We start from the raw sequence: 22,271 nt of genomic DNA, 5'->3' as shown, positions 1-22,271 counted from the left end.
ATTTCAATAACTACAATGCCTTAAATGAATTTTGAAATAAARAGTAATTAAATACATGAAGTAAAATGAAAAATGAGATCAGATATGGCACTATATTCCAAAGATAAAGATAGCAGATTTATCAGGCATAATCTCTTTCACTAGGTGAATAAACCTCTTGACAAAGAAAATATGGTATCATTTATCTGCACTTTGTTAAATCATTTTATACTGCGTTATACATGAAGCTAGAGAAAAAGGGGTTTAGAATCAAGATTATAATGGGCTAAATAACTAGCTCAATGGGAGATAGAATGGGCTACTTTGAAACAGATAATACAAGGCTAGAAGGAAGGCTGGATCTTGGGATTAATTTATTAAGTATAAAGTTAATGACTTAAGCACAAAAAAAGGTACTAATGAATTCTGCTGACGCCAGAGGAACAGAGAACAAAATCACTACATTATATGGGAAGAAATGAAGGTTATATGCTTGGAAAGTCAGATGAATTTCCACAAATTAGGTTATCATTAACTCAAAAAAACTCAGTTGGAAAAAGACATGCACTAGAAAAGTACAGAATGAATATGGCTCATTAATGTGATCTATTAAAAAATTAAGTTAGATCCAAGATACAAAGCATTATATCTGCAATATGTTATACAATACTGAGTGCCTATACTCAAGAACTATCAGAATTGGCAGAGTGCAGGCCACAATAATAAAACATTATTTTAGATGAAAGAATCAAAGGGCTTGCCCAGGCTTTGGAAAATGGATGTGGACAGGAAGTATGTCTATAAACATACCTCTACTCAGCCTTGGGGGAGGCCTCATCTCGAGTACTGTGTCCCGTTCTGGGYTCCCCACTACAAGAGAGACATGGAGCTACTGGAGAGAGTCTAGTGCAGGGCTACAAGGATGATCAGAGGGCTGGAGCACCTGTCCTATGAGGAATGTCTGCGAGAGCTGGGCCTCTTCAGCCTGAGGAAGAGAAGACTGAGGGGGGATCTTATCAATGCGTGTAAGTACCTGAAGGGAGGGTGTCAAGGGGACGGGGACAAACTCTTTTCAGTTGTCCGATGTGACATGACAAGAGGTGATGAGCAGAAATTGAACCACAGGCAGTTCCGCCTGACCGTGAGGAGGAATTTCTTCCCTGTGAGAGTGACGGAGCACTGGAGCAGGTTGTCCAGAGAGGTTGTGGAGTCTCCTTCTCTGGAGATACTCAAGGCCTGCCTGGATGCAACCCTGTGTACCATGCTCTAGGTGMCCCTGCTGAGCAGGGAGGTTGGACTAGATGATCTCCAGAGGTCTCCTCCAACCTCACTGATTCTATGATTCTAACTGCTTAATTCTTATACAAACATTGATACAAACAAATGGCAAACCAGTCAATTCCACACAGCAATTAAAAGTAGCTTCATTAGAATACAAAGGGCTTCAACAGCACCCTAAAACAAGTGTGGAAGCAAATTCTTAATTAGTTTAAGTCAAAGCTTTCTATGTGATACCCTTGCCCATGACTGGAGAAGCAGAAGGCCCCTGCCACTTCTGTGTACTCATGCTTGGAACTAAGCATTTAAGYTATTTGCTGGATCAGAGCTATATTAAACAGTGGTTAAGTGCAATACATTTTGGGAGAGGAAAAATAAAGGAAAGAACTCAAATCAACATTGTGTATCTCAACAAAACTTGATGATAACTTGCCAGTATGYCTACTGTGTTAACAACAAAACCTTGCAGTATTCTGCAACTCTCAAAGGGAGTAAGTTCTGCTGAAAAGAGGCTCATTTGCAAGAGTTCAAACGTAYCAGCAGACATATGTAACAATTAGGATCCTACTAGAAAATTTCTTCTAGTTTTCCTTTTCTTCACTTTGCTACTACTTGTCTGCTACTCCAGTTCAGTTCTCTGCCTATTTTCAGGATTCTGTTTTATCTTGTGTTATATCTCCTACCCTTTTTTGAAGGCACATTCTTCAACTGATGCAAAAAATAATCATCTGAGTAAAAGTGGTCTGAATGTTTCTTTTATCTTTTTCATTTAGCAGTTTTTCTTCAGCTTTAAAGAGACTGTTGTGAGGGAGGTTCATTTGTTCATCATCCTTCAGTGCATGAAGCTTTCCCATATTTTAGTAGAATTAGAGAAGCAGGAAAAAACAATGAAAGAGAAATAGGAGAAAAATTAAAATCTGTGTTTCTATTTTCCTACATGATCACAGTTTGGAAGATATATGCAGGTCTAGGTTTATGGGAAAATAAGTATATAGTAGCAAACTAGAGCAGCAAACAAACTATGGTCCTTTTGTGAGCACTACCTAAAGTGGCATATGAATTCACATCACATCCCTGTGTTTTTTTTTTATTTTCCAGAGATTATTAATAATAATAATTTGAGGGATCAATTACTGAGCTATTAAATGGTTAACAGTTTAAATTTAGTTCARTTTGATTTTAAAAAATCTGTTCTCAAATTGTACAGCTGATTTTGCCAATACTTCATTATTTCCACTTACTGTAGCATACCTCTAGTTAAATACACATTCATAAGGTGAGGTAGCTAAATTTAACAAAACTTTCTGCAATTCTCTACTATGTCACATACAAGCACTCTGTATAGTAATATGCACAAATATTTCTCCTAATTTCCAGAGCTCAGTTTTAAAGTTYTATTTTTTAACTGCAGTATTTGTGTCCTAGAGCCATCTACGTTTTTTTGYCCCATTTCCAGTATTAATAACGTCTTGATAAATGACAGCATTGGACAAGATTACATGGTGTTTATTTATGGTTTGTATCAAAGTGTTCTCAAATTTCAGGTAAATAAAACAACAGTAACTGAAAAATCAATTTTCAGTTTGGTTCTATAACTCTGGTTTTTGACCACTGAGAAGACTATGGTATAATTCCTTTTATCTGACAAGGATTAYCTAACCTGATTAATAAAAACTATGGAACTATGGAAGAGAAAAAGGCACATAAACTAACATCAACACCTTTTTTTTTAGAAATTTTTTTTCAGAACAGTAATGATAAAAATTAATGGAGCAAAATCTTCWTTCATTCCATTAATACATACTAACATTTTGAAGGAATGACAAATCCAAAAAACTTCTCTATTTATGTAATAATACTATATCTTCTTCATGCAGAGGTTCCTGCTATGCTAAGTGATCTTGGGACCAGTAAGCATGAAAGAGGATATTTCATACTTTTTCGTTTATTGCTCAAAACCTAGATTTGCTTCAGATCTTCCATRCAGAATTCTGTTCTGAGTTGTACTGTAACTGAAATTAAAGTGCTCCAACCTTTGGGAGCTTTAAAACAAATATTAATGATTGACTTTTCGAAAGGTACAAACATAAAGTAGAACTACAGTTTAATGAATGTCAGAAGTTTCATTCTGTAAATCATGAACAAGAAACTGTGAAGTACATTAAATCTGCTCCTCAACCCAGTTCTGTACATCATATTAGCTTGATGCAAGGTGCTTGTGAAACATTTAACAGGCAGACTAATCTCAGCTGTGTTATGCAAAAAAATAYCACTCCTAGGAAGTACTCTAGGCTGACTTTTCTAACTAAGAGAGTCACGTGGCAGTGCTGCAAGGGCTTTTTTAGATGAAACACAGCAGTGTGCTTGACCTAGAAGGTAATGCAAGACACAAATAGTTTCTTAAAAGAATGTGTCTAAAATCCATTCCTGTTTGCTTCCAAACAATATGGACATGAATGGAGTTTAAATCCTGACCAGCAATCAAGACATACCATAAAAGTTAAATTCTCTCTTTTGCCTCCCCCAAGGAAGATTTTTATGTGGATGAAGCAACTGAAAGATACTCACTTTCAAGTTTTTTTTGTTATTTGTTACGCTAAATATAGCTTTACTACTTGCAAAGTAGCTTTATTACTGTACCACTTACCACATTTAGGCAACTCACTTAGCAATGTCTGCTTCTGCACCCAAACACTGATAATGTGACAGCCATGGAAGTTATACTTGTAAGCAAAAATCTGACTAAATTAGTATCACAATAATTTTAGAACTTTCACTTTTTCCCAAGCGTCTAGTTTATGAGGCTACCGTTCACACATTATTCTACAGAATTCCAATATTTTAGGTTGAATTTGTCCTTTGGACATAACTGAATAGCAGAAAGTTTTAATAACACAAGCTTYATGGAGTTTATTTTTCTGATGACACAAGCATTATAAATTCAGTAAGCATTCTCTTTAACAATACTAAAAGCTTTTATATATATTTTCAAGATGTATAGCAATGAGGAGCACTGGAAGATGAAAGTATCTATTACCCAAGCATACATTCTAATTTCCTGTATAATTATAACCATTGCAATAAACAAAAGTATAATTCTAAGAAATGAACATTACAAATAAACACTAYAAATTAATTAATCCAAGAAACACAAAAAATGCTCTTCATTTATTCAAACAGTCTCACCATTTATTATAACACTAGATCAAATTTCACTTCCTGTAATGGAGAACTACTCAGAAAGAAAAATCAGTATGTTTCTTGGATACTGGATACATGTTTTGCATCGGTCTAACTTCACCATATTGAAATGAGCGGTAATTTTACCACTGTCTTGAAAAAAAATCTGCTTAGCCCAGCAGTCAACCCTTTAGTATAGGTATTTTATACAGGAACAGRTTTTGCCTACCTGAGCATAACTGAAGGCAGAAATGGTTCCTTAGCTACCTACGTTCAGATTGTTGAATTCTTACGCAAGTACGTTGCTAGGCAGTAGGGGGGAAAAAAAGAGTGGGAAATGCTTCTACAATGTCTCAAAATGAATGGTAGAGATAACAGTAACTATATTATCACTAACATAATTAACCTTCTGAACATTCATGATGCTTCAGAAGAATATGTGAGGAAAAAAATGAAAACTGTGTCCCTCACTATATTAGTCAAAAGATCTGGCTATCAACCCCCAATAAGGGGAAAGAAAAAAAAAAGAAAGAACTGTAAGTGATTCAAAGAAAAGAAAAACAAAATCATAGATATAGTGGCATTTAATGTCTAGGACCTCGGAAAAGTACTTGACATCTAGAACATAGGAGGCACTTTTCCTGAGGATGCGCAGTACTGCCCTTCTGTTTATTAGAGGCTCAGAAGAACAACTAGTATGTAGAAAAAAGCTTTTAAGTTTACCTATTAATTTTGTCTTTATGTCTTCTTCTATTGTTTCTTCCTTCAGGAACAGTCAAGAAACATAAAAGATTAACCAAAGAAAGCAATTAATGTTGGCACCAGAGCTAGACCGAAGAAAGGTAGAATAATTTTTGCTGCCTTGAAAACATACAAAATATAAGAGTATCAAATAACAAATAACTGTTGCCTTGCAGATGAGGAAAAGTATCAAAATGCCTTAAACTCAATAACCATCTTAAAAAAAGTAACTGTCTGAAATAGAGACTATGGGTGAATCAGTCCATAAAAGGCTGTCTGTATTATACTGTTTCATTTATATTAATGCACTCAAATATATGTCCCTTCTCTTGACATTGTTGACAGGTATATGAGAAATCTAATACTGTTATACTGAAATGACAGCATTAGATCTTACCAGCAAGACTATATGGAAAGGAAAGAGCTTTCCAGCTGAAAAAGTCACCAGGTCTACAATGCTAGAAGTCTGTGCAGTACAGCAAATATTCTGATACTTGCTTTACAATTCACAGGATGACTTACAACTGCAGAATATTTATTTCAGCAAGAGGAACACCTGCATCCTTGTATTATAGGTTATCTTTAGGGAGGGAAAAGGAAAGATTCACAAAATAATCCAACTGAAATAGTGAAAGATTGTGCTGTGCAATAGGGAAAGATTATGCTGTACAATGAAGAAAAAAGTATAGTTCCTTCCTTCTCTCTTTTCCCATTCCCTCAAAATTGTTAAAAGCATTCTGAAAAATTTTAGAAGAAAATAAGCATACTTTTTTGTTTGTTTTAGTGTTTTTCTTTCTTTTTTTTTTTTAGCAGTTACATTTTTTTTTAATAGTTACAGGAAGAAGATCTGCACAGCTTTACAGAAAAAAATCTCTATGAAGACTCCAGTCTTAATGCTTTCTTGTTTCTGGTATGGATACTGTGGGGATATTGTAACAGTGATTGTGCTGCTTAAGCAAAGATCTGCCTTCAGGAGTCCTGAAAAACTGCAGTGCAGGGATAACTAATTTTATTAGTCAGTGGTATATTTTAACTAAGAACTCTGCTAAATCAGCATTCACTGAACAGAAGGACAAAATTTACCCTGAATGCTCCTGAGGGAAATAAAGAAGTCAAAAACACTAAATTAAAAGAATGATGTGGGTGGTCAAACATTGGAACAGGCTGCCTGGAGAGGCTGCAGTATCTCCAGTTTTGGAGATTCAATGCCCTCCTGGACCAGGTCGAGGACCCTGATCTAGTATTACCAACTTTGAGCAGGTAGTTGGACTAGATAATCTCCACAGGTACCTTCTAAATTGAATTACTCAACAATTCAGCTTAGTTAGGGAAGGTTCTTACCTTTAAATACTTACACAACCAGTGAAGTCCTGGAAGAGAAAACAACTAGATTCCTGTCTAGGACTGAAATGGAATTTAAGGAAACAGCTCTTGTTCTACTAGTAACAGAATCACATGAACAGGTTTTCCCTTGCATCATTCCATTTTTTCCCCCTTAATAAAACAAGCATATGTTTTCTAACTGCACTGTCATCCTATCTTCAGCTGCTTCACAACTTCACAGACAGTTGAGATTTGACTTTTGACATAAATATAGCTGTTTCATGCAAAGCAGTTCTTCCAAATGAAACTAAATTGCTTCTGAAAGTTTAGCTATACTTCACGAAGGAGGGAAGAGAACATTTCTTACTTGCAAGGATTTTTGGACAATTTAAATTGGATTTCTGCTGTTACAAGTAGCAATTAAAATGTGGGKTTTTTTTCATTTGATGTTATCATGGGAGGCTACTTGCTGCCTGATTACTTGTTCAAAATCTAGTTTTACTTCATCTGGAACATGTTTCATCTTTACTCAGCTAAAACTGCAACAGTGCTGGGGGGAAAAAAAATCATGTTTTAACTTTTATGGAATGTACATTTCAAGAATTGTTTGTTTCAAGAATTTAGGGGTTCTTGTGTCACCACCACAATTCTCCTATGTTCTTTTGCTCCCACAATTAAAGAGAAAAGTACAAAACATAGGACTAGATTGTCCTTTTTTGATTTCAAGACAGAAATAGTCATCATACAGAAAGTTACTGAAATGATAGCTATGATCACCCTTGAGATCTCAAGGATTAGGACAGCTGTCTTACATAGCTTAGTATTTTTCCTAATACTATTTTAGACATAATGTTGCCTACTGGTTAATACGTTGGCCTATTATTGTTATTGAGTTATTGTGATGAATTAATAAAGAGTTTGTTTTATATTAGTTTTACTCCTTGCACTGCAAGTTCTTGAATTTTCTTAACTAAATCATGACAAAGGTTTAAATCTGAAGTCTTGAGGAACCTTTACTAGTTGCACCTTCTGAGTAAACTCACTAGTTGAATGACCACAGGAAAGCTATTTCATTAAATACATAGTCATAATGTAAATAACCTACTTCTCATTTCTATGGAGTATACTAATATAAATATTTGGCTATTCAAATCAGAAATATTAAGAAGTATTTTCAAGGCCACAATAGGATATATTGCTAACAGATGCACCAAAACTTTGCTGTAATACGAGTGAGGCCAACCTGAGTATCTTAGGCTATGCACTGATACTATAACCTGTATGAACTTTTTTGTTTTTTTATCCAAAAGCAACACAAGTTTACAATGACAGATAACACAACTAAGTGATTTTTTTTATATATTGATGCTCCTATCAATCAACCTGGACACTTTCAGAAAAGCTGGACATTACAAATACAGTCTTGGTGAACTGTTTTTCAAATATATTTACATTTAGGTTGAAGGAACTATGATTTACTGAGCTTGAAAGGGAAGGTCATTTTTTAAATCAGTTCCATGAAATAGTTGTTTATTTTAATTAAAATCATGTGAAAAAGTAAGAACAATACAGAATATAGTACAATAAATGACATTTTGTCATGCTTAGCTGTATAGGACTAATATGAATTAAGAATCTTGATATTCTAAACATAAATAGTCATGCTGAATACCTTAATTTTCCATTGATAAATGGAAACATGAATCACAGCAGTCTAACAATTTTTTCATTTGACCTCAGAAACACAGAGATTACTAGATACKCCTATCAGCAAGACCACTTGAAAAGTGGTACTTCAGGGACTGTTTCTGCATAAGGATCAGTGATTATAAAACTGCTAAAGTAGGAAAAAAAGGAGTCTGAATAAACAACTCTGCAACTGGACAGATATTTGTATTTGATCTGACATTGCAAGGTGTTTTATTTAAAAGATCTACTAAATGGACACAAATTGCTACCTAAGGACTTTTTTTTTGTGCTATTCTTAAGCAATTTTAACAAATTTTTAAAATATAAGACACGCAAAAAAATCCAGTAAATATAGTGCAAATAAAACCATTATCCATATCACACGGCATCAAATTTTGTACGAAAACCATCTAATATCTGACAATAACAGTATCATATTTCCCTCTCCCTGTAAAAACTTTTTCAATTTCTAATCATTTCTTCTCAGAGGAGGAAAGAAAATTAGAAGCTTTGAAATGCACCTTAATTCAATATTTTAGACCTAGTTCGTACTTGCCCTGTACTACTATATAGTAAATTTTCAGCTATTTTAAAGATGCAGTCTTAACCATATTTGCACAGGAAGAAATGTAGAATTTGCATCCAAATCAAAAAAGGACTGGTAATTCCTGCAAAGACAGATGTAAATGCTTTCGTAGCCACACTGTAATTTGATTAAAAGTTGATGAAAATTTAATGAGAATTCCTTGCTATTAAGTCAATTAAACAGCAAGAGAACAATCTCTGAATGAAACTTAATAATATTTCATCATGTTCTCCAGCACTCTACTTGTCTCTTCAGCAGTCTTAAGCAGGTCAAGCTTTGAAGAAAAGCTAGAGCTCTCCCAAGACTGTTTATAYGCTGTGCAATGTTTGATTTCCACTCTCGATTCAGGTGAAACAGGTACAGAATTTAGCATCACATGATCCTAAAAAAACCCCATTTATTAAAAGGTGAAGAACTCCTGAAGTATAACAGAGATGAACAAATTGTGTGTCAAGACAGACTAGCATCAGTTAAGTCAACCCAAAACCAAACTAAAAAACATTATCAAAGTTACCGTGTGACTCTGCTTTCTACATAAGAAACTGCTAATACTTGCAYGTAGACCCAAATACTGAAATTAGATGAAATCTGTAGGGAATAAGGGAAGCAACTACAACAACCTCAGATCATATCGACTTCACAGAATAGACCCATAGAGAATTACAGAAATACGGTTTAAAAGCCTCATTCAAACAATACAATTGCACATAGAAAGTAATATGGTTATCAAGTGCTGAACCTTACACACAGTGCATAAGACAAAAAAGTTTAAAAAGTTRTTCAAAAAGTTTTAAAAATACCTTTACAAGATATTGACACTCATAAGTAATGTTACTTCAGCAAATYGGACAAATGGCTTTTCATTTTTTGACAAAACAAGAATTTCAGGAGGACAGATGAAATGTCTTTTAAAATTATGACAAGAACAAAGCAAACMAAAGGAGATATCTGAGGCAAGGAACAGTTTATGAAGAGAGAATGCTATCACTTTCAAAGTGTGGTGACATTTCAGGCTCCACAGCTAGTTACAGAACTGAACAAGTAATTCCTTCTATGAAATGAGAAAAAACTAAGCATTAAGAAACTTGAACCTAACATTAAAACAATTAAGGTTGGTAAACTATTGTACACTTACCAATGCTCTTGAGTATAGAGAGTAGAACTTGAGTTTAGAATTTTTACATGTTAGTACTGTTTTCCCTKTACATTAGGGCAAATTTGGAATTAAGACTAAATCCTGGGCACTGAAGACTAGATCATTATTTAAATTTCATCTAAATAATCCAGATTTCATCTAGAAATATTCATGAAGATGTTGCTAACTTAATGAAAAATATTGCTATCATGAATGTCATGGCTGAATGAATGCCATAAAAGTGTTTATAAGTAGATTTATCACTTTTGATGACTTCAAATWCAGAGGACTAGAAAAAAGAAACAGGAAGGTGTTCAATAATATTCTTTGAAAAAAAACTACAATCTAAAATATGTAAAKATTAACAGAATATTTATGCAGCTTTTTACATTGATACTTTTCATAGCTTTAAGTTACAACTACACAGCTCAGGGGGATGTTAAATAAATCAGGAATTTGTGATTCTGCACTGAGACCTTTTTGAATTCTTAGAGTCTGACTGGTACTTGTTTTACTTACTAACACAGACAGCTCCAAAGAAGTGGCAGTACTGAAACATAACAATGAGACAAGGGAATCGGAGACACAAAACAACTTGCCTAAAGTTATATACTGGTCCAGAAAAACAGAATAGAAAACAYGTGCAGACCAATTCAGCAGATTATTAACTAGAATGTGAGATCATCTTTACTAACATTTTTATTTGGTTGCTTATGTTAATACTCCCAAACTAGTAGCTTTTCAGACACTCAGGCAGGATATGAAAGTTCAYCCTCAGGAAACTAAGACAAGATGGCACAAGCTTAGGAAACAAAAAGACTAATTGGGCATTTTTATATGATTTAATGTAGGCTACCCATCAGAAACAGATCTTTAAGAAGGGCAGTATGTATATGGTAAAATTAGCTTCTTAGGATCGGTGTTTTTTTCTATGCAGTAGTTTCTATGCAGTTCTTTCTGTCGCTTAGTATGAAAGCGTCAAATTTAATACAGCAAGGCAGCAATAAAAAATTCTAAATTTTTATAAGCAGTCTTTTACAGACATTATTTATTACATTATCAGTTCTACTTCTGCATAACAAAGTTGACAGATGGAATTATGTCATTTTATGACATCAATATGCTCTTATATTCCTGATACAAAGCAGATCAGTAATCAAATTCAAACCATCACTTTCTGCTACTCCAATTAAGATGTGACACATCAAAGAAAGCTTGGGAGAAAATTTATTCTTTCAGACCTATGCCAGCCTCTATTAACTACTGATGGGCAAAGTTGAAAATACCTTGACATTCCACAAAATATGGAAGTTTCCTGTCTGAATAACTTAACTGCACGCTTTGTAAATCCCGTTCCAACAACTTATTTGAAAAGTGGTAAATGACAGACAGTGGTAGAAAACCATGGTTTTTTTTGTTTTTTTTTTTGTTTTTTTTTAACCCATTTGGAAAAGAGAGCTTTTCCTTCTGAATTTTAATGAACTTTTGCTAATTTGTGAGCAGGGACCAGCAAGCAGTAGAATATAAAAGTAATTTTGGCAGTATTGAACTAATAGGAACTTCCTAAGAAAGCTAATAAAACATTTAAATTGAAGAAGCAAACGGAAAAAAAAAAAACATCCTGTAAAGTTTAGTGAAAAAGTGACAGGTATGATGGAAATTAGTGAAAAGCACATGRGAACATTTACCTTGTCCTCTAATTAAAAAGGTGCAAGTAAGAGGAAGATAAGAGGTTTCAAACTTCAAAGTTTGTGTAAATGGAGTCTGATGGATATTTGTGGTGTGTGTGTGTGGGGAGGGGGGACACAAAAAACAAATCAAACCAACAGACCTTGTTTTTTCCCTTTGCGACAGAGCACATTTCTACAAAAAGGCACAACATCTGTTTATTTTTGGGCAGTTTTATTTTTGAAATTGAATAGTATTGAACATTTTATAACACGTTTACTGCAACTGGGTGACTGAGAGAGAATTTTGAATAACATAGCCACTTGTTTCAGTGCTCAGATCAAAGGTAATGGTACTTTATAAATGCTTGAAGTTTTGTAAATGACTCTGCATTTTAAGAATTACAACCCCGGTCCACTGTCAAAGTGCCACAGAACAGCAATCTTTGAAGCTGTAGACAGTCACTGTAGGAAGCACCTATATATACATTATTTCCCCACAAAATAAAATTAAAAGAATCCACTCACCACTTGTCCATTCTGAGGATTTTTATGAGCATATGGAGGACCACGGATGTGATTCCACATTTGACCAGATGTCATGGCAAATACAACACACTGGAAWATACAAAAACAATACATTTATTTATCCAGAGGAACTGATTAGAACCCAATTTTTCTGGTGATGTTACTTATAGGTACATTATTGTTTACTTAACCAAATACAATTATCTACCTCCATTAGATGCTTAGGATAGATTTTTTCAGAAGTATTATTCTCATAAAATTCTTAATGACTTCTGTTAGAAAATGAGTTAGCTCAAGATAGGGATTTCCAAAATCTCACCTGAAATAATCCTGTCTTTATGTGCACTCGGAATTGCCAAATTTACACATCTATATGGCAAAAAGCATGCGTGGCAGCAGAAGTCACTCATTGCAAATATTCTGAARATTACTGTTTGAAATTTATACAACCTTTTACGAAGTTATTTCTGCTGCAATCTGAGTGTTTAGCCTAGCTGTTTGTTTTCAAGTGTGTGAAATGATATAAAAAAGATTTAGTTCTCAAAAAAAGATTTGTCCCATCTTACAGGATTCTTACATGTGTGTCCTATAAGGCTGTTTCGTTTTAGTTATGACAAAGAACAACGGTCGAGTTTGTAGGAAAGTGAAATTCTCTATAGAAAGAAATATGAAGATATAGTAGGGATGTAAGGAAACTGTAAAAATGGACATAACTTATTACAGAAGTTCATGTTGTAGAATCTACATAACAAAAGTCATAGTTATAGCAACAGCCATTATCACTATCCTAAAGAGGAAAATATASTATCTTTTGATTACCAAATGAGTAAAACAGAATTTGAAAGCTCAGATCACCCAACTATGTCTTCTGATGTGCTAAGAGATAATTCTTGCAAAAACTCTGTTAGATCCAGTTTCTACAAATACTTATGTATATGCTCATTTTTACTGCACGAGTAGTCTCACCAGCATAGTATACTCAGAGTGATTTAAGCATATGGATCAAGAACCTAAGAATTCAAGCCTAGGAGGGATGGAAAGTAATGAGCTGCCACAGTACACATTTTGATGGTTAGCTAAACCAGAGTGGACTTTTTTTTTTTTTTTTTTACTAACAACTACTACGTTAAAAGTGGGGAGGAGAATTTTCTGCTTTTCTTTAAAGAATACTTAGTAACATATTTGTGAAGTAAATGTCAGCTAATGTGAGAGTTGGTCACAAACAGAATGAAGGACAAGCATTCAACATTTTTAAGACAATCTGCACTTATATAGTAAATTTCAAAGTAAGGTGTAGTTGCMGATCAAGAAAAAAAGAACAAATTGTAAAAATGTTGGAAAAACAAACAAAAAATAGCCCCAAGTGGACCCTACAGTGAGGAGGAAGAAAGCCTCAACATCATACTCCTCCCAGCAAAGGACATGGGACACTGATGATTCCCCGTAACATCTTCCCGCCCTACACTAAAGCCCCCGACCTCAGGATCCAGAAGGAAAGAGTAGAAATGTGAGCATAACATCAGAGAAAGAGAAAGATACTAGGAAGTATGTGTAATCATATTCTTTTAAATATTTTTTTTCTTTTTAATAATCAGATCCAGATTAGTAATAATTCTCTGATTATACCCGTACGATTTCAATTACACTAAAAACAGATTCTTGGCTTTAAATGTAAGGCGTATTTCATTTTGCCTGTAACAGGATTTGGAGTATAATAGTATGGTAATTAATATGGGAGATGACAACATATTGGTAGTGATTATTAGCAAATGGATTGTGTTTTACTTAATAATAGGCAATGAAGTGAAGAGAGTACACGCTTCCACTACTGGAAAAAGAGAATAGACAGTTATTTTTATACTTTGCAGATCGCTTTAGCAGAGAAATTTATATTGCAATTTTGTTAATGAATCACACAGGACAGAGCAGATGTTTATGTGAAGGTAACAAAAGGGTAGAAATTGAAGATAAGARTATAAAGGTGAGATAAAAGAAATGTTTTGAAAGGCCAAAAGTTAGAAAGCTAAAAAATAAAACACCAAAAGAGAAACAACATAAGTATATGGTTTAAAAATCTTGACTCTCTGAAGATGAGCTTTCTATGAAAACAGTTACTTTACTCTCTCCTAAATTGCTGCATTTAATTTATGCTCTCCAGGGCCAAATCTGCTTCCATATGGAAGGATAAAAGAAAATAATTCAGTTTATATAGAGTAATAYACTTTATAACTGATAATTTTCTCAAATGACTGAAGTTTTTCATGTTTACCAGTGCAAATACATCACCTCATAACATGGTTACTTCTAACAAAAAATAGCTCTAAGGTAATTTGTTCTTTAAATGAGAGAAACTAATTCCAAGTATTATTATTATTATTATTGAAAAGGAAAGAGTTAACAGCATGGTTATTTATCCTAAAGGCATTTTTCAATTCTTTCAGTTGAGACTGTTAGCAATCAAGAAAACTAATTCAATACACTATATCCTGGATTTACCATGATCTCCTTCCAACATTCACCTCTTCACTGTGTATTTCCTTTTCAGAAGCAAAATAACGTTCTCCAGCTTTTCACTTGTCCTCTTCCACTCTTAATCTATTTTAAGTACACTAAGAACACCKGATTGCCTTCATTTTCCTAAAGCAAATATTCAGTATGCTACAGATAGCATTGGACATCATTTTGCTCCATTCTATATTCTCCTATTGCTACCAGCCAGTAACAATCCACTGTATTCATTACTGGAATCTGCAGAACTTCAAATACTTGTCAAATAGCCTCAGAAGGAATATATACTTCATTACTTGTAGAACTTATGCATACATGATAGATACACTGACCAGTGAATGCTTACCACTATGAAATTTCGAACTCCTTAGCTTCCATAGCATCTCATGCTTTGGGATCCAAAATTTCCAAAACATGTAGTTTACCCTAGTTACTTATTCAAAGACAGGAAGCACAATACACAAGCAAAGAGAATGGGCTTTTATACCTTTAAAGGCACTACGCATGTCTAAAACCTTTAACTACAGGAAGTAAAAGAAATAAATATWAAGTAAATTGATATAAAAATAATCTGCATTTATTGCTCTTCTTTTGAGATGTCTTGTCTACTCATGCAGTGGAGCCCCATTTTTTCCAGTGTTATCACTGAATAAAACACATGTAGGTCCCYATTCGCAGAAGGGGTAAAGAAGCCACTAGCAGCCACTAGCCACTTGACACCCTTCAAGTTCCTTTGGAGTAAAAATTGATGACGAATGTATATTCTGCAGTACTCAGACAGTATCTGTACAGAACACACTCTCATAACCATTAACTGTTACAACAACAGGAAGCTCATGCTTTTTCTCCTCATCCAAATGCTCTGACATATCTTGCCCAATATAGTCAACTTTCAGGCAGCTGCCTTGGAATCCAAGAACAGAATTTGCTCTCCTGAAGTCCCCATGTATACAAGCAACACTTAAATACATAAAATAAAACTGAAAATTACATGTAGAAAAGCATGGCRTAAGCCTGTAAAGAAATTACTTTAAAATGCTAAGTAACCCACATTCTAGCCAACTGAACAGATATTCTTTCAGTCACAGAACTGCTGTCTAAAACGCAGCAATTCCTTATCTAAAATGGTAGAAACTTGCTGAACTTATACTGTCTGACCTTTTATTTTCTCTGCTTAAGAAATGRAGAGTCTTGACAAGAATCTGAATTGCTTCTTGTTATCAGTATAAAAGGACAGGGCTCTGCAAATATGTAAGGATCGAAGTCTTTCCTCATCTTTGTGCTAGCAAGTCAGAGGAAAAAATACCCATAGATGAATAGTAGGATTTGAATTAAAGTCTAAAATAATCTAGGGGATAAATTTTGGATGTGATCTCAAAGACACCTTTTAGAATATTATGTACTATGAATCAACCATCACAGTTTGCCATTCTAAAAGTCTTCTGGGTAATGCTGTTGCGATTAAAAATGCCTAAGGCATACAAGATACTAACAGAGTTTGCAGCACTTCAACAAGGGGATGAAATAGCTAAAGGCATTGCTATTGCTCAGTCTAATGCTGAGGTCAAACCAATTCTACAGTCTTGTATGAACTGTCATTGGAATCAATGCTAAGATAAAAGTTCTGGTCTYGATTCTGAGAGTTTGGTATCAAAATCAGTAGATAGGTCATTAAAAATGGCATAGCAAAACATCCTCCTAAAGCAGTGCCAGAAATAGTATCTATCTTCCAGACACAACTTTTTTTAGTATTGAAGAAAATATTAAATTAAAATACAGTCAATATTTCTGAGAACCTCTGTACTCTAACAGAGAGGCACTTTTTGCAGAACAGTAATTTCTGTTTTTTAGGAACAGTTGACTAAAAGAGGCAGAGACCAGAGAAGCTGATGTACTGTCCAGTTTTCATTTAAATAAAAAAATTAAGTATCTAACATTTGGAAGCATAAAAGCTCCTCTAAACCAACTAAGCAGCTCTGAAACATAAGGAAAACAGAAAAAGAGATTTGTATGTTTGCAATGATACCAATTTGCTGGTTTTCAACTACTGAATTACAGAAAAGGTATAAAAAAGACTCAATAGAAATTAAGTATGTTATTTTCCATATGGTTAATGAATGCTGGCAGAATGAGAGAGGAGCAGAAAGCTCCAATTCTGATTATACATAGAAAAATAGAATACATTTATGACTTCAGTTCATAGCAAAAGGGTACACGATGTGTGGCTTATTCAAAATGGAGCTGCTAACAAAAATCTCTGACTCAAATTCAGTACATGGGAAGTGGCTAGATAAGATATCAAGCATTAAGAGAAGTTCATTTTATCAGTTGATAATTGCTATTTTTTTGTGTCATTATCATCACCTTTTGAGATAATTTTTGTATGTACTTTTCTAAAGAGAATTACAAAGGCTTTTTTTAAAAAAGTTAAAATACCTCCTAGGAAAGGAGGTATGAAACCAAAAGAATGGTTTAAAATAGCATCTAATTCAGAGTCTTAAAAATTCTACTCTCTATTACTTCTACTCTGAGTCAAAATCTACAAACACTGAGTAACTAAAATGAGATATTTRCTTTTTATTACAAGTAAGCAACATCCTCTCAAATGCAGTTCATTTTTACAGTAAATAGAATTTTACAGTTAATAGCAAAAACAGCAATAAATGACCTTAATGAATCTCCTTTTAACTTAACTACTGCTTGTTAATACAATTAACAGGCTAAAAACTGCTGAAAATTATTAATACAATTTTTTAATGATTAATCACATTTGGACAGCAATTCTGTCCAAAKGGGAGGTTCAGTTGAATGTGATTACAAATTTTCTACACTGCAATTTACAATTAAGTTGATATGTAAAATGCACGCGAAAGTTCCTAGCAAAAAGATGAAGTATTAAAAAAAAAATTGGTATGCTAATTTTCTTAATTATTAAGCCAGTTATGCCTTTAACTGCTTTATCTGATGCAGATTATAACAGAATATAGAAATATAGAAATATATATGGAACAAAATATATGGGAATAAATACTACTTTGGAAGAGAACTGTCAAAAAACTCTGTATTTGGGTTCAGGGTACTCCAAGTGACAGCCTGGTACTAAGATGACAGGTTTTTCTGGCACCTGATTGAAAAGGAGTAGAAAAGCCCATTCTGTCCCAGACTCTCTAGATCATAATTTACAACAGGAAATGGTCTACTTGAAATCTAATTTATTGATTTATTTAAAATCTTCTCTCCTACACTTGAATTTTATTCACTGCTAAATAAATGGAGAAGATTAACAAACTGTTCATTTAAACAAGAATGCATGCCACGCACACTGGAAGGAAAGGCTATGACAGTACATGAGAGAAAACAGCATAATCAGTAACCATAGCTCAGGAGTAATGCCAAATATTAAGGGACTCTAAACCCTCTAAACTTTAAGATCTTGTTAATCATTTAGAAATAAAAATGAATGAGCGTCCAACAGGTACTAGGCAACTTCATCTTTGAATTGATTCAGTACAAGCTGCCAATGGACTCATCAGTTGAAGGTGTCACAAGAAGATAAACAACCTGTTGCTCAAGAGGGAGCAGAACAACAAACTACCAATGTGAGGCAGCTTTGAAGAGGCAAACAGAATCATAGGAGGCAGCAGTAGGCTATCCCCACCAGAGCTAAAACACAAATGTTATTGCACAGCTAAACTCATCTTATATTCCATCTACAATTCTGGCCACATAAACTTGGCTCATGCCATACAAAATACAAGGACAAAATGAAAAAAAAAAGTATTGTTCTCAATTAATACATTAATATGCTAATACAGAAGGAAGGAGAAGATCTATTAAGCTGTAAAATGTTGGATTGGACTCAATAACCCTAGATTCTCTTCCAGTCTTGGTAACCACGCCTCTGATTCAGTGCTCCTGAAAATTAAGCCATAGCTGATGCTTTTCAAACTTTTCTTCTTCTGCCAGTCATAATGATGGCAGAAATTGAATTAGTAACAAAAACTTCCTGATATACCTTAATTGTCATCTGCCATCCTCACAACCTATARCTTACCTAAAATTGAGACAGCTCAGACTATGTGGCACAGATCATATTTTTCTACCTGTCTTCTCAGTATTTTGAAAACAATGATATTATAAATGGATACACTGCAATACACTGTTAAGCACATTCAAACATTTATGGCTTGATAGTTTAACTTATTAATATTTTGAACAGTTTACTGACTACCTTAAAAATTTCTCTAAAGTTAACCCTATAAGATCTTCCTACTATATTTTATGTTGACGATAGAATGTTAAGGTCAGTACTATCGAAACCAGTTTTTCCTACAGACATATAAAAGTCTTGATTAATTTTCTTAACCTTTCTCATTATCCTAAAGTTATGTTAGTATCCACAGAGTCTATTATAACATTACTGCTTTTACTGAAAAAAGTTCTAAAGTTCAATACCAGAAACGAACATCAGTAACACTCCTTATTAAAAACATTTTCTTGCTAAAGTTCAAACAAAAAACTGCAGCTAATTATAATTATTGATTTATTTGCTAATTTTCAGTGAACAACACCTAGGAACTGATATTCACCATGAATGAGAGTCAGCCCCCAAACCTAGGTTATGAATCTTTGACTGCCAGTACCATTCCGAACGATGTACTCAAGCAATACCTTCTAACTTAATTGTGCAGGTATGGAAACACACATACTGGATACARAGCACATGAAAAAGCATCCTAGTATGAAAAATCTTCCTACCAGAGCTGCCATGGCCCAGCCAGTCTTGTTGTAGATGAATTCTAAATTATTTCTTCGCAGATACAACAAGCCACCAACAAGCGATACCAGAAGAGCCAATGCAATTGTACCAGAATAGTTAGGAGGTCTGAATACTCTAATCTAGAAAAGGAAAATAAATACATGTATACATACAGATCACCTCCCATTCAAACAACCAAGGAGCATCTGAAATCTTGGTTTGCAAAGACTAATCAGGAAAGCTATCCTTAAATAAGAAAAAGTAACCCTCTCTTTAATAAATACAAAACATACTATAAAAAAGCGTTATTTTAAAAAAGATAACTTGTTACTAACCTGAAAACTTAAAAGCAGGATATTTTAATTATTATTTCTACTTCGAGAAAAATAAAGCRTTCAACCCCTCAAAATTACTTCTTCAACAGATTTGCAGGTGGATATGTTAGAACTTAAGAGCAGTTACCTTTCGGATCTGACTGCTTTGCATAATACTGCATGCATGCATTAATTATTAACAACTAGTTATCACAATATCACTAATTGTTTTCATCTAGCATAAGAATACATAAGATTCAATAAAGCAAGACTGAAATATATTCTGCAAGTTACCACAACTACCATGACTGTAATTCACGTTTTGTTTATTTTAAAGAGCCTACGCTTGAGGAGAAAAAAGGCATGAAGGAAAGACAGTGCTTATTGTCAGCCCATCACAGACTACAAAGATATATTTGGCTCTGACTTTTAAAATCGTCAAAAGACTTACATGAACATCTGTTCTGTCAGCTATCCATTTAGCTAGCTGCTCAGCTGCAAATCCGATTCTCTGCAGGTCAAATGTGTCAGCTCTCTTGGGTTTTCCTTTTGGAGGAAAATGCATGAAAGTCGGAGCAGAGTTCATATTCAGCTATAAAAACAGCAAAATAGCAAAAAAATTAATAATGCCAGGCTTATAGATGTTTACCTTTTATGTATCAGACATCAGACAACAGAAGTCTAATTAGCATGAAAAATATTTGTCTTCCTGAATATAAACTACTCTTTTCATACATCCCCAAGTACAGTTCAGTGAAAAAAAGTGCTCAGAACATTCCTTCCTGCTTCTTTCTGGTAGATTCTTTCTTTAGGAAGCTTAGTTATACCATAGGGTATTTCAGATGCAAACTTTCCTGAGCAAGAGTATCATATGCTTTCAAGTTCTTACACACAGTGCAGTGTGATTAGTAAAACAAAGTCTCCACGCTCTTCCATTTTATTAAAGTGTATTAGGTTCTAATTCAAAAAAAAGTTTATACACTTTGACATTGTTCACTGGCTTAACTCTCACCAGTCCAGAGTTATCTAGTCTGAACTATCCATTCAGACTTCCCCTGTTTCAAGGCAGACCCCATTCAGTAGCGATTATTCTTTTTTGAATCCATAAAGGCCTAGATAACTAGCTTAGGCTACGTAACTGCTCTTGAGAAAGACACAAATGCTAATCCACGTGCTGAAGTCACTGGAACATCTCATGGTGCATACAGTTTGAAAGCTATTTAAATGAAACACATGGGAATTGAGATCTTTTTAATTAAAGAAATAAAAAATTCATAATATGATAGATAGTAAGTTCTGTCAGCTATACTTCATAGGGAAAAACCCTCAAAGATGGTAAGCAAATACATCTACATTTATATTTGCCACTTTATAGTCCAACTTCATATTTACCTTGCAACTTGATCTGTGCAAGCTGATACAGGATAATATATTTTTGCTATAGAAAATTCCTCCAAGTTCAGTTCATTTCAGAAATAGTGAAATACAACACTTAAAGACATTTGGAAATTAACCAAAAAAAGGGAAATATTTAAAGATGATGCAGTATGGAGCTCCTTAAATAACAAATGTAGAGCAAATTTATTTATTTGTTTTTCTTTATTTGTATTCYTGTAGAATGAGTTTTATTGCATTAGCAAAACATATTATTTAATCAAGTACAGAACTGAACTTATCATCAAAAAKTACCAGTTATTAAAATATTTCCCATTTAAGTAAAAACCAGCCCTCCTCTTTAGTGAAATGATTTGGAAACAAAAATATTSTTAGAAAGGTTAAGAGAAATGTTACAAAATATTATATTAAAATATTTTGCAAGATACAGAACCCTCCTAACATAGTACAGAGCTTGCATGCACTGGCTCTGCAACTGCTTTGTCATTTCCCTATAACCAAAATAAACGCTGAAAATAAAATTCCTCTTTTTATGATGGTATCAATATTTTATTACTGGTAAGTAAAATTTAAATCTCTTATTATGTTTTATGCACATGTAAATTCAAAGTCAAAACAGTATTTATGAAAAATYGTCCTTAAAATTCATTCATCAGTCATCAGTCATTAATGTCCCTTATTAACACTTTATTTCTCAAAGACAGCCAATAAAACTTACACATTTAATGTAATTTAGTGTAATTTTTATATGCTTTTAGATACATGTACCATCTGAAACAAATTGAAATTGTGCTTTTTTAAACAAGGAATAAATCGGACAAGACTATTATGTATTGATTGGCTTAATGACGAAACAAGACATTGTAACCATGTAGGAGGACGGATAATTTTTCTGAGCACATCTGAACTAAAATTAATAGCAAGATCTTAAGACTAGCCATTTTTTTAATACAACACATTCCAACATGATTAATGGAAACAAAAACATTTACTAAAAAGAGTAATTAATTTTAATATATTAAAAAAAGTAATTGAACAATAAATACTAAACATTTTTAGTATTAGAGCTTTTTAATTAAGAGCAAAGATAAAGGAACTATTTAAATGTAAAGTTACTTGCACTGCACTTAACTCCAAAAAACCACATTAACAGTAGGTTGACAAAATTTCACATAAATTTAATATCAAT

The 22,271-nt window shown here is 33.7% G+C and overlaps 1 protein-coding gene across 2 annotated transcripts in view; it reads right to left on the bottom strand.

Annotated features, from left to right (window-relative positions):
* The window catches only part of TUSC3 (tumor suppressor candidate 3), a 137,443-nt gene that overhangs the window by 55,572 nt on the left and 59,600 nt on the right, over nt 1–22,271 (bottom strand). For both annotated transcript variants that reach the window (XM_085309148.1, XM_085309149.1), the window contains exons 4-6: nt 20,139–20,279; nt 19,373–19,513; nt 12,107–12,196 (exon numbers count right to left, since the gene is read on the bottom strand). In XM_085309148.1, the coding sequence (XP_085165274.1) occupies nt 12,107–12,196; nt 19,373–19,513; nt 20,139–20,279 (372 nt within the window). The remainder of the gene's footprint in view (nt 1–12,106; nt 12,197–19,372; nt 19,514–20,138; nt 20,280–22,271) is intronic.

The sequence above is a fragment of the Rhea americana genome, unplaced genomic scaffold, assembly GCF_003343005.1.
Source record: "Rhea americana isolate MKP2758 unplaced genomic scaffold, rheAme1 scaffold_292, whole genome shotgun sequence".
NCBI lineage: Eukaryota > Metazoa > Chordata > Aves > Rheiformes > Rheidae > Rhea > Rhea americana.
Note: the sequence above shows the minus strand (reverse complement) of the source record. Positions and strands in the feature narration are given on the sequence as shown.